At 37.2% G+C, this 13,958-nt stretch overlaps 1 protein-coding gene across 2 annotated transcripts in view; it reads right to left on the reverse strand.

Moving 5' to 3' along the window:
* LOC121417213 (inactive phospholipase C-like protein 2) overlaps window positions 1-13,958 on the reverse strand; it is an 82,729-nt gene that overhangs the window by 19,926 nt on the left and 48,845 nt on the right. For both annotated transcript variants that reach the window (XM_041610834.1, XM_041610833.1), the window contains exons 9-13: window positions 13,357-13,474; window positions 11,764-11,849; window positions 9,522-9,642; window positions 7,161-7,329; window positions 5,708-5,803 (exon numbers count right to left, since the gene is read on the reverse strand). In XM_041610834.1, the coding sequence (XP_041466768.1) occupies window positions 5,708-5,803; window positions 7,161-7,329; window positions 9,522-9,642; window positions 11,764-11,849; window positions 13,357-13,474 (590 nt within the window). The remainder of the gene's footprint in view (window positions 1-5,707; window positions 5,804-7,160; window positions 7,330-9,521; window positions 9,643-11,763; window positions 11,850-13,356; window positions 13,475-13,958) is intronic.

The following is a 13,958-nucleotide window of genomic DNA, read 5'->3' on the forward strand; positions in this document are numbered from 1 at the left end:
GGAGAGAAGGAGGAACAAAAAAACTGCAAGTTTTTAGAAATTAATACAACACAATATAAAGACGAGCTGCCAATCTGTGACTATCAAAACCAATACATCAAGGTAAACTTCTCCTTTGAATCCTTAAATTATTAATTCATCTTTATTGTAAAAACCATTCAACATCCATAGATAAAGAAGATCATATATATAGCCCAGGACCGAGGTTTACAAATAAAAGTATAAGTTCCTCAGGCAGGGTGACACAGGCTATAGGGTACAAATTAACAGAACAGTAACAAATACATGAGTGGATTTGGTATACGTTCCTTGGGAAGTCTTCAGAGTGAATTTGGCACTTCATAAATTACACTTTTATTATGGTCCCTGATCCAATTATCCTACGTCTGTGACCCTTCTGGATGCGAAAAAAACAACATCTTAAATACCAGCAGAAAATATTCAATAACCATTTATGACCTGCTATACCTTAAGATTAAATTTCCTGTATCATCAAGCATTGCCCAATGTTACTGATTTGATAAGAGAGGCTAGGCTTACATGTAGATTGAATAGAAAAGAAATGTCCGGTGTTGAACAGGAAGGATTGTAATGGGAAAGGAATGGGGCTTCGGTTATTTCAGCATTTTGCATGAAAATTTTTTATTATGGCTCTCAATGTGGGGGGCGGGGTCATGGGCCAGATGTGCCCCCCCCCCCCTCCTTGGATCCACCAGTGGGTTGACACTACTATTCTATCCCTTTATTATTTAGTTACTTAACAGAGTAAACCAATATGCCCAATAAGCATGGTCCACCTGTAACACCTAGGCACTGTTGTACAAAGAGTTACGATTGATCCGATCAATCGCAACTCTACGGAAATCCATTAGTGTCATAATTTTTTTCTACAAAAAATTTGCACAATGTCCTTTTTATGCAAAGAGAAGCGCAGTGAATTTTCAAGAAAACAATGAATGCATGAATATACATCACAGAGCTCTAGAAAATATTTTTAAGAAACATGCATAATAGATGTTGACGTTGCTGGCCGTCCATAGTTGCGATTGATCGGATCAATCGTACCTCTTTGTACAACATGACCAGGTTTTCATACCAAGGCTCCAGCATACCAGTGACCACCTTCAAGGGCAACCTGAAAACATACCTGTTTAAGAGTACTTTTTGATGGAAATTTATTGTTCAGACATGTATTATATGTAAATTGTTTTTGTTGTTCTGCTCCGAAGCGCCTTGAGCATTTAATCAAGCGGAAAGTGCGCTATACATATCTCATGTATTATTATTATTAATAGGGAACAGCTGAGATTGTACAACGCCTACTTAGCTTGTTGTACGCGAGCAAATGGGAGGCTGAATGTCAAACATTTGTACCGTTGCACAAAAGACGTACCATCCAAAATGTACCGCTGCACGGCTTTAGGAGGTGACGTCACAATACGATTTAATTCATTGCGCTCAGTAATAATGAAGGTGTAATGCCTGTAAAAGCCTGCTGGCTAAATGCGCAATGCTGCCAAAGGTCGATGTGCGCTTGTGGGATTTTGCTTTTCGCTTTCAGTATTTTTGCTCCCTTTCCATAGATTATTATAGGGATAAACTCTTTTTTTTCTTCATATTTTCCCTAAATTACGAGGCGTTGTACAACACAAATAGCGAATATTCTTATTCGTGCAATGGTGCGAGATTTAGCATTCGGTGAAAGAAAGAAGTGCTCTATTCAACTCGGCTAACGCCTCGTTGAATAGAGCATCTTTCTTTCACCTAATGCGAAATCTCGCACCATCGCTCTCATACCTATTTGCTATTTGTATAGTGATCATGTCAGGTGAGTTTTGTCTACATTATAGCCCAAATCACCCAAGATGGAATGCTTTGCAATGACTCTCTTTTCAAGAGTCGCCCCCAAATCTACCACAACAAACAGTCAAGAATATTCAGCAAATCAATATTTTACTGCAGAATAGTATGATTTGCTTTTACCCCATAATTGCTTTTAGCTCTAATAAAAGCAGCCCTTGAAATGAAAAAAGGTCCCCCAAAATTCAGAAATTGCCCTAACGTGGAAAAGGGCGTTTTGGGGCAAGCGTCCCTTCTGGGTTAGGATGAGAAAAAAAAAACAGTCTTGCAAAATGATGCACACGGCAAGGCAGCTATTACAGGAAAGGACACAAATATTTCTAAGAATCAAGTCCCATTTGGGATGGAAATGATGATGGTTGTGATGGTAGTAATTTAATACCTGATTGCTAAGAAAGCATGAATGCTTGTAAGCAATCAACCAGAGGACCAACGGCTTAAGGTCCTCTCTGAGGGACCTAGTAATGAGGATTAATGCCTTACCAAAGGGCACTAGCACACCAATTGGGAATCAAACCCGGGTCACCGAATACAAAACCCCCGCTCTACCGACTAAGCTATCGCGCATCCTTTTTAAGTTTTTAAGAGAATGCCTCAACAAGATCTGTGGTTTGGTATCACATTTTCCGATCATGTAAGTGTTGATGAAGTACAATGTCTGGCTTGGCTAGTTCTCTAATGTCTAAACAAGACTATAAATCACCAGCACATGTGTCACATGGTCTAATGGGGCATTGCAAGAAACTTGCAATCGATCGCAAGTCAAACTTGTAGATCCCAAAATCAATCTTTAGTCCTGCCACTAATCGCAAATGTGCAATTGACCAATGGCATGCTACTTGTATAAACATCCATCGATTTGCTTTTGTTAACATTGATTGATCACTCATAGCTTTACAGCTGTAATTTGCAATTCATTGCAAATATTTTCTTGCAACACCTCCTAAGTCTAGTTTATCTCTAAATAATTTGCTTTCCAAACCATCTTTTAATTCCGCATCCTCGCAACTCTGGAACAATCTACCACTAAGTACAAAACAAAAAATCTACCATAAAGTATAAAATAAATAGATTCAAAAACGAAATTCAAACCCATGCTAAATATCTACTTTAGTGTTAAATAGCCTTTCCCTTCGCATTGCAACCCCTCAACGGTCTACATTCCACTATGAACTATTTACCTATATTTTTTATTGCTGAAATTCCTTCTATTTTTTTTCCTAAGCGCTTAGAGACCTGGGGCCGATTGCACGAAATGGTCTTTCCGAGGACCGTCTTTCGTGTCGCCCATCTTTTATGATACGCTATAAGCGGGGTGTTTCTGAAATTTATGATAAGGAATTAGATTCATTAGCTTGCTTTTAAATCAAATTTTATACAATTTCATGATATATCACATCATTTTATAAACAAATATTTTGTTTATTTTAATGGACGAATGAAATATGTTTGCAGATGATTTATTTAAAATACGTTTCACATGGCGCATCATAAAAGATGGGCGACACGAAAGACGGTCCTTGCAAAGACCCTTTCGTGCAATCGGCCCCTGGTTTGTGAAAAGCGATATACAAATAATGTTAGTTAAATATCATTACTGTCTAATTGCAATCTCGCTCATTTATCATTTTGTCTAAACTTCCACTCAGGCTTTACTCATTGACCCATATTCGAAGTCCGGTTCAACTCTGACCTTGGTCTAACCCTGAGCTAAATTATAGCAAACCAGAAATGTAAACAAAAAATAAATAAAACTGAACGCTTCTGATATTTACTGTGTTACTTTTCGAAGTTTTATCATTATTCCCAAACAGTTACGAATGCATAAGGCCCCTGGGGCCCGTTGCAGAAAGAGTTGCAATCAATCGCAACTCCAAAAATCATGCGCATCTTGGTTTTCAACCAATCAACAGCGCGCATTTTTGACTTGCGATTGATTTTTTGACTTGCATTTAAACGCAACTCTTTCTGCAACGGGCCCCTGGGCACTTTCTTACAAACAGTTTTTATTGATCCAATCAATCTAAAATGTATGAAAATCCGTCCATACCATTGTAATTTTTTCTACAGGAAACCATCTCAATCACCTTAGCTACCGAGAATCACACTGAATCTTCAAGAGAATGAAAAACATAAATATACATCATATCTAGAACATATTTTGAACAAGTTGATGTTACTGGCCGTCCATAGTTGTGGTTGATCGGATCGATCGCAACTGTTTGTAAGACGGGGGGCCCGTTGCAGAAAGAGTTGCGTTTAAACGCAAGCCAAAAAATCAATCGCAAGTCCCAAATGCGCACTGTTGATTGGTTGAAAATCAAGTTGCGCATGATTTTTAGAGTTGATTGCAACTCTTTCTGCAACGGGCCCGGGGCCCTGATGTGATGTCAATTTTAATCTTTACTGTTTGAAATTTCTAAAGTAATGGCTATGCACACCTTTAGACCAGGGGCCTTTTTCATAAAGAGTTACAACTGTTGTAACTTTGTCATTATGCCAACTACCATGGTAACCTTGATTTTGATTGGATGCTGAGCCCTGTTACCATGGTAGTTGCCATAAGGACAAAGTTACAACAGAAGTCCTTTATGAAATGGGCCCCAGAGTTAGAAATAAACCTCTTTCCACAATGCGGACATTTCGTCTAATATTCACTCAGTCTAAACTTATTTAACATATTTAGATGAACTTTAATCAAAATTTCATAACACAATATCATTTACCTTGAATAATAAATGTTCTAATGGAGCAATTGAACTGATTGCACTCGCTACATTTTCAAACGCATTTTTTCATACCCAGCAGATAGATTTATATAATCAATAGAAAATGTTCCCCAAACCAATGATTTTATGTCCCAGTCTGCCAGCTCGAAATGAAATTGTAACATCTAATAAATGTATGAAAATACAAGTGTTAGTTCAAAAACGCAAAATGAATGCAAAAATGGTAGACAGAGAATGCGCTCAAAATAACAGCAAACTGATCGGCTGAAGAAGCCATTATTTTTTTCCAAGGTAAAGTCATGGAAGCAAAATGGCAGAAAGAAGATAACATCAAACAGTAAGACCTTGGCTATAGAAGAAAATATTCCTTTCAAGGTCAATTTATGAAAGGAAAAAATGGCAAAAAGAGGATGCGCTAAAAAAAACATCAAACCATTATACCTTGGCTATAGAAGCCATTATTTCTTTCAAGGTCAATTTATCCCTTAACCTTTTGACCTTGAGATCAGGGTCGTCATCCCTCCGGAATGAGAAAAATCGAGCCTATGAACACAAAATAAAACAACTTTACAAGAGAAAAATGACAAAACGAAGAAGAGGAATACACACATTTACACAAAATAAAACAAACTTAAAGAGAAAGTTTTAAGAATACAAAGAGGAATGTATACATTTACCAGAGTGATAAAAAGAGTCAAGTCTAGCATTCTACGGAATCATAAATTTATATATAAAGAAACTGTCACATCAGAACGTTTAGCCTTAAATATGCCAACAAACGTAGACTACGGCATGCAGTTTTCTTGATCCCATTTGTTGATGTCAAGAATTGCCTTTTGTTAACAACACAAATGATTCCTCATATAAAGAATATGAATTCTTGAGATTTTGCATAAACATAATGTGATTATGATTATTAATATTAAACCTTATAATCTAAAACTTGGTCATTCATTTATTTATTAGTTACACAAAGAGATATCTTTCTTAATTACACAATCCAATGAACAAAATCAATGCAACAGTCAGGGAGATGATGAAAATCTGCAGTTTTCTCTCAAAAATCAATTTTCTGGGAGGCTTGGAAGCCCTGCAATATAATAATGATTGATAATTACCTTTTTAATCTTCTTTCCTCTGTCTGTATCCGATCCTTCATCTTCATCAGTGACTTCACCTTCGTCTCCTTCTATATCCTCAGCTAGCTTCTTACCCTGCAAAAAAGATATAACAAATCTAAAATTATAGTTAAAAGCTACTGAAATCCTTAAATTTGATTGGCTGATAGTGAAATTCATCCCTTACCAACACCATGCCCCTCCCCAATTGTGGCATTGTACATGATGCTACGCACTGTATTTCAAAAGATATTTTGCAAAATTTATTTCATTTAAAATACCTTCATTTAAAATAGCATTTCACAAAACAAAAGTTACACTTGGTGATCGTGCATTTGCACCTGCTGCCCCCAGACTATGGAATAGCCTGCCAATTGATATAAGAAGCTCTCCATCCTTGGCTCTCTTCAAATCAAAATTAAAAACATATCTCTTTAGTTAAGAAAATATGCTGTGTAGACATAAGTAAAAAGAGCTCTGAACAAGCGCACCTGAATATATCCATATAAAAGCTGCGCTATATAAATTAATGCTTATTATTATTATTAAAATTACAAAACTTTTATCATTTGAACCTATAACGGGTCTATTTTGGGAGACTAGTCTAAAACATCAGGGGCCCGTTTCATAAAGGACTTGCAACTGTTGTAACTTTGCCATTATGGCAACTACCATGGTAACAGGGCTCAGCAGCTAATCATAATCAAGGTTGCCATCATGGTAGTTGCCATAATGGCAAAGTTTTTATGAAACAGGCCCCTGGTATGTTAGTGACTGTGTGTGTTGGAAAGTTATGGGAAAGTTGGTGTGGGGGGGGGGCTAACTGCTTTCTCTCTCTCACACACACCCACAGAGATTGGGGGGGACAATTTGTTTCTGAAGTTGTTTCTTAATATGAGAAGCACATGGGTTGAATTGAATAGTGTACAGATCAGTAGAACCATATGGCTTCTCCTTTAGCTTTGTCTCCCATAAAGCTTCATTGGCCGCCAGAAAGATCCAATCATGTATCAGCTCAAGTGAGCTTTTGGTGTGTGTACTTTCTGTTTTAACTTTTCAGCATGCAGACAACATGCATTGTGTATCAAGGAAAAGGCTGGTATGGGAGGGATTAATATTTTCGGAGCTCTTTCAAGTTGGTTTTTAACTGTGAATATGATACAATCATTGTTCATTTTTGACAAATTACCTCGATAACATTGTTTTTAAATCTGTATCAAGTATGTAAAAACAATTATCTTTGTCATCTTGGCCTTTTGTTACTATTACTTGAGTATTCTAGTTATCCCACGTGTCTAATTGGGATCTACCGAACATTCGAACAGTAAAGATTTTGCTAATTGAATAGCGATCGGCGGCAAGCCATTCAAACAACTCGATCAATCGATGTTCACCCCAAAGCCTAATTATCATCATCATCACCATTATTATCTATTATTATTATTATACTAACCTTGATGAGAATCTTGCCTTTCAGTTGATGAGGTGAAGGGAGGTATGAAAGGTCTTCATCTATCGTCTCACTATGAAGCTTGTCACCAAACACAGACTTGATATAGTGGGCCATTACTCTCTGTTGATCAACGCTACAATGGTTCTCAATCGATACAATCACTGGATACCTAGTAAAAGATCATATCAATGATAATGGTATATTCATACAGGGTAGCCAGTTCAGTTTGATAACTGTTCTCCCAGCAGGCCCTTCTAACGGATACCCATTCACCTCACCTGGGTTGAGCGCAGCGCAATGTGGGTAACTTTCTTGCTGAAGGAAAACACGCCATGACTAGGAATCGAACCCACGTCCCTCAGATTGAAAGACGAGTCCTAACCACTAGACCTTGATGCCCCCACAAGAGATGGTTCAAGATAAAACCAGCTACATGTAATAATAATAAAAGCCAATTTTTATAAAGCGCTTTTCCCAGAATGGCTCAAAGCGCGTTACAGCATATTATTACCCCGGTCATTGGATTCATTTCAATCAAGCACGAAAAGTGCACAATTTCCACTCCCTGGGGGAACATTCCTTGCATTCATTGCAGCCTCATTATGGCACTGGCAAAATCAAACATACAATATCTTTCGCATAATACCGGGTACCCATTTAGCACCTGGGTCGAGAGTGGCAAAGTGTGAATTAACGCCTTGCCAAAGGACTCTAGACCGCAGCGGGATTCGAACACAAAACCCTCTGATTACAAGGCGAGAGTCAGAACCACTACACCACGGCTCTTCCACATGTATATGCTGACAATGCAGCCAGACAGGAAATTGATACGATAGACCATTGTTCTATGTAAATATGACATCTAGAATGGTCCTTGTCATTTGATTAGTTGTTTGATATTGATCATTCAGTCCATTTTACAATGACATCATCATCCGTGCAATATTTTATCCGTTCATCATGCGATTCTGGGTCCATAATTTTCTTTTTTTATTTATAAACATATTTACAAGTTAATATAAGAACACAACACGTATACAGAACTGCCTACATAAATGATATAACAAGAAAAAAAACTTATCCACTAGTGAATAATAAACTGACAATACTTAAAAACACACACATTTAAGAGTAAATTGTGTAGATAGAAGCACACTAACTGATAAAAACATGTCTGGTACAGAAAGAATCAGGACTGAGTCTGAGGCCTCGTAGTTTCAAATGAAAAGGACCATTTTCTACAGTGAATACCCAATTTATTTCTTTTTCTCTGCTATTTTGTATTCAAATTTTTTTTGTAGTTGATAGAAATCATAAAGGCATCGATTCTGGATCCATATGATATTATCTGTTGCATGCTCACCAATAACACCTGGGGGTGTTTCACAAAGATTTAAGTATGACTTAAGTCGCACTTAAATGCCGATGCGTACATGATGTGCAACGCGCGATCGTATTGATAGATACAGAGTAGTGCGCATCCTCATGACACGATCTGACCAATGTGATCAGGCCTTTCATACCGTACGCAACTCTGTATTTAAGTGCGACTCTAAGTCATTCTTTGTGAAACACCCCCAGCAGTCTGTTTTATCGTGTTTGCAGCGTGCATTACTGTCACATGTATGTGTGCAACAATCAACAGAACATGCTTCCGCAGCTGAAGTCTGTTGATTGTCACAAACATACAAGCAAGCATTACGGTCAGTTCCCCCATGTCTGCGCGGTCTCCTAAGTCTGCTCACTCGCGTATCTGCGCGACTCTAGTAAAAGAAGATACGCAACGAGCACAAACTTTACACATGCAATACATAGACAGGTATTCATAAAAAAATTTGACTCAAAATGGTGAAAAAATAATGAATTCTGGGCATTTCATGTGACGGCCTAAAAATGCAGCCTTTGTCATCAAAATCCCCGAATCGTGTGCAAAGTGAATGAGTGCGCAGACATGGGGTACCTTTTTTTAATCTGAAAATGACTGCCTGAGGTTTTATCAAGAAAATCCTATATATTTTTCATGTTTTAATGACAAATTTCGTACACTTAATCTTAATAATATAAGGAACATAATTAACCAAAAGATTTTGTGAAATAAGAAGAAATTCATGTTAAATCTTAACTCAAATTGTTAGATGCGGCAGACTTGGGGCCCACCATCATACAACTGGTGTTGACGATCTACGTGTAATTTGCCCATTCCCCAACGCCAAACCCCCGGGTTGGGGCAAAATTGTGATTTCAATTTCGGCCTTGGTGTCGGTGTTCGTGATCTCGAAGCTCACAAAAAGGTGGCGGACATGATACCAAATGGATTTCATCGATGTCTCAGAAGTAGACCAAACTAGACAGAATACTCACTCTGACGTTTCAAACGCATGTTGATTAATCGCTTCAATAGCTGCTTTGAAGAGTATTTTAGATGTGAGTGTATGGCCGTGGTAGATGATAGGTTCATTGTTGCCCCCATCCCATACGTCCACTGGAATAAAGAACACAAAGAAAAATATCGTAAAATAATATGCAACAGTTTAAGTATTGCTTATAAAGGTACTACATCTTATTACCCTGAATTTGGCAAGATGACCCTCATCTAGTGCTTCGGCATTTAATTAATTTTAATTTGCAACAGTTGTAAAGCGTGTAATACAATGTTTCTAAGTGCCTCACCACCAAAAAAATGTCGTAAAATGATAATATGCAACATTTTACGTATTGCTTATAAGTACTACATCTTATTACCCTGAATTTGGCATGACGACCCTCATCTAGTGCTTCGGCATTTAATCAATTTTAATTTGCAACAGTTATAAAGCCTGTAATACAATGTTTCTAAGTGCCCCACCACCAAAAATATATTGTAAAATAATGATATGCAACATTTTACGTATTGCTTTAAATACTACATCTTATTACCCTGAATTTGGCAAGATGACCCTTATCTTGTGCTTGAGCATTCAATGAATTTTAATTTGCAAAATTTGTATTCAAAGCACTTTATACAATGTTTCTAAGCGATGCATACTACGACCACTGATAACTACCTCCATCAAAAGCTTGAACGTTCCTTACCATCAACTGAACTTTTGTTTTGAAAATCAATCGTTCAGAACAAAGAAATAATGGGGTATTCGTCATTCCTTGGAAGTATCAAAATAATATGGATAATGGATAGATATTTTATGCATATAAAAATATAAATCTTAATAAAATTTTCAGCAACCTTTGAAAAATGTTTTTCCCCCTTACCATCTGTTCACACAAAAGTGATTAAGGCCGTGTTTATGCTTCCACTTTTCAGGTCAGAATCAGCGTTTCCAAACGTGATTAGTCCAAAACACGGTTGCGTCCATGCTTACTTTCATTTAAACGCTGTTTCAAAATGCCGATCGTAAACTCACAAAAAGGTGCGTTTGTAAACGTTGTTTGACCAGAATCAGGCTTTCTGGGGAAGTATAAACAGAACCACGATCGTAAACGTGTTTAAATGACGTCATTTGGTACATGCTTCCGGCGAGATGAAAATCCGCGGGCAAATACAGTCGTATAGCTCCATGTTATCTCCACGTAATAACAACAATCGGAAAAAAAACTTTCGAAAAAAGGCGTGCCCAATTTGACCTCGCTTTACGATGCGAAGCCAGCTGGAGACCATGATTTGCTCTGAAAAGTTAAGCATAAACAGCACTCCCAGAACCACGTTTACGATCGGCGTTTTGAATCGACGTTTGAAATCGCTGATTCTGTCCTCGCAATGGAAGCATAAACACACCCTTAGATATCTGAAAAAAAAGACACAATGACTCAGGTCTAATACAAACTTTGCCTGGGTCGGAACAGACGGATGGACTACCGGAATCCATCTGATGTGTGCCGGTTCCGGTTTTCCTGTTCCGGTATTCCGATAAAGCAATGTAATAACAAATAATTAACCATTTTCTTCTTCAGAATATCTTAATATAATCATATTTTATTCAGTCTCACCAATCATAACCAAGGTTTTTTGTTACATTTTAGGTGACCACCAAGAAAAATTTGATAAGATGGGGAAAAAACTTGCCAATGTTTACGTGGTCACCTTGTTCTCCTTGTTAGTAGCTAAGCTAAGAGACACGTAAAGAGAGCGGCAAACTCTACATGCTTCTTGTAGCTAACAAAGAGAACAAGATGGCCATGTAATCATCGGCACGTTTTTTCTCGTCTTCTCATCATATTTTTCTGGGGATTTTTTTAAAGAATGTTTGTTTAAAAGTGAAACAAATTTTGAATAGTGATTTCTTTGTGCTTCCCCGTTCATGAATCGGAGCTGCCAACCTGAAAAAGAACATTTCAGTATTTTTAAAGCTGAAAATCAGTATTTTGGCGAGGAAATCAGTATTTTCCGAGAAATACCATAGGACAACACATAAAACTGAAACTTGAGAAATCAGTACTTTGCATGAAACCATCAGTTTTCTTCTCTTTGTCAGTACTTAATATGGAAAATCCGTACTACTTGGCAGCTCTGATGAATTCATTCATCGGGACGCGAGATTCCGGCCGGCGCAACACCGGCGGATTCCAGAACAAAAAAATTCTGACATGACTCAAGGTTAAAACTTACATTCCACCCATCTGCATCCTTTCTGTAATGCTGACACATAGGCTGCTACACTGGATGGCCCCTTAAGTTGGTCCTCAGTTAGATACCTACAAAAAAACATTACAATCATATTCTTCAATTCAATTCTTTTATTTTTCATTTCCATTCAAACAATAATACAAAGTAATATAAAACAACACAAATCAAATACAATTTTACAGAAGGGCATTCTTACTTTGTAAAAAACAACAACAGTATAATATAGAGCATAAATGGAAATGAGGGGGATCCACTAAAAAGCAAAGCTTGTAAAATTGTGGATCCCCCTTGGAAATGAAGAAATTATAGTCGACTTACTATATGCGTACATGCATGTATTACAGGAAAGAAAAAGAAATCATATTGACGGAAACATAATTACTGAACAAATGCAAAGCTTTTCACACAACATACATTAATATTTATCCAAACATTAAAGGACAAGTCCACCCCAACAGAAACTTGATTTGAATGAAGAGAAAAATTCAACGAGCATCACATTGAAAATTTCATCAAAATCGGATGTAAAATAAGAAAGTTATCATGGCATTTTCAAGTTTCCCTTCATTTCACAAAAAAGTTATATGCACATCTCGGTAGATATGCAAATGAGGAACTGATGACATTACTCACTCACTATTTCTTTTGTATTTTATTATATGAAATATGAAATATTTTGATTTTCTTGTCATGTGAAATGAAGTTTCATTTCTCCCTGAACAGATGGAATTTCATTATTTTAACATTTTGTGCTTCAGGCAAGGAGGTCCTAATCATCAAATTCGTAAAAATTGAAATATTGTATAATTCGAACAATAAAAAACAAAAGAAAAAGTGAGCGAGTGACATCATCGACTCTCTCATTTGGCTCGTTCATATTTTTTTAAAAATAAGCGAAACTTTGAAATGTCATAACTTTCTTATTTTACATCCGATTTTGATGAAATTTTCAGCATTGTGCTTGTCTGATTTTTCTCTATTGATTCAAATCAACAATTTTGCACAGGGACTTGACCTTTAATCTTATCCACACATTCATCTTCATCCACATCATAATCTAATTTTTTTATACAGGCATTACTCTTCATTCACATTTATTTATTTTTGTTTATTTTTGGTACCGTTGGCACCATGTCTCTGAATGTCGCGAATTCGGTCTAAAACTATACGCAAAACCTTTTCAAAAAATATGGATCTCTGCTTTGGCAACCTTATGAGTTGTAAAAATCCCCTCCCCCTCTTCTTTGCAAGCCATAACCCGAACTTTGCGCTTTTAAGACCAAGATTTAGTTCCAGAGCCACTGACCCCGAATTTGGCACGTCACATAGGTATCATGTAATTCGAGTCCCCCCAGCCCCCCCCTTGGGTAATAACAGGGACCCGTTTCACAAAGCTGTTCGTAAGTTACGAATGACTTTACGCACGACTGGTGACCCTTTCCTGTGCTAGGTAATATCCCTATGTTACTGATATAGCACCTTAGAACAGGTTTCAGTCGTGCGAAAAGTTGTGCGTAACTTTACAAACAGCTTTATGAAACACCACCTAGGTGTGATTGCCCTCTAAATACTCACGTATTATGAGAAGCAGCAATGAAGTAGTGAGATAACGGTTGGGTCATATCCTGACAAACTTTCCGTTGAAGATTGTCAAAGATATCACATTCTGATGATAATAGATAGCTTGTGAAACCTTAAAAAAAACACAATATAAATATGATGATAATGTCTATTTGCACATTAAAAAACAATATATGATATAAGGACAAATAGGTGGCAATGCCCCCCGCACCTGCTAAAAGCTGTGAGGCATTTAAGGAAACCGAAACCCGAAGAAAGAATCAGATATTTGGCTAGTAAAACCTACAAAAAACAATATATAACATTCTGATGATAAAACTAAAATCATCAATAAATCACATAGTGCTTCAAAAAAATCTGAAGAAATAAAAAAACATTGTGATTTATACCCTTTTCATAAACCCATCCTCCAATTAGCCACCTAAGAGTAATGCGGATAATTCAATAAAAATTGCGTTCACAAACTCCGAAAATAATCCGCACTATTTTCACGAGCGCCCGTCCTGAAAAAGGCGGATAATCGTCATGACACCTAGACACGCCCCCTCCGATGCGGTGGTGTTGGAAAAGGGTGAACTTGTGACCGCACCATGGCA

Source organism: Lytechinus variegatus, chromosome 6 (genome assembly GCF_018143015.1).
Source record: "Lytechinus variegatus isolate NC3 chromosome 6, Lvar_3.0, whole genome shotgun sequence".
Lineage (NCBI taxonomy): Eukaryota > Metazoa > Echinodermata > Echinoidea > Temnopleuroida > Toxopneustidae > Lytechinus > Lytechinus variegatus.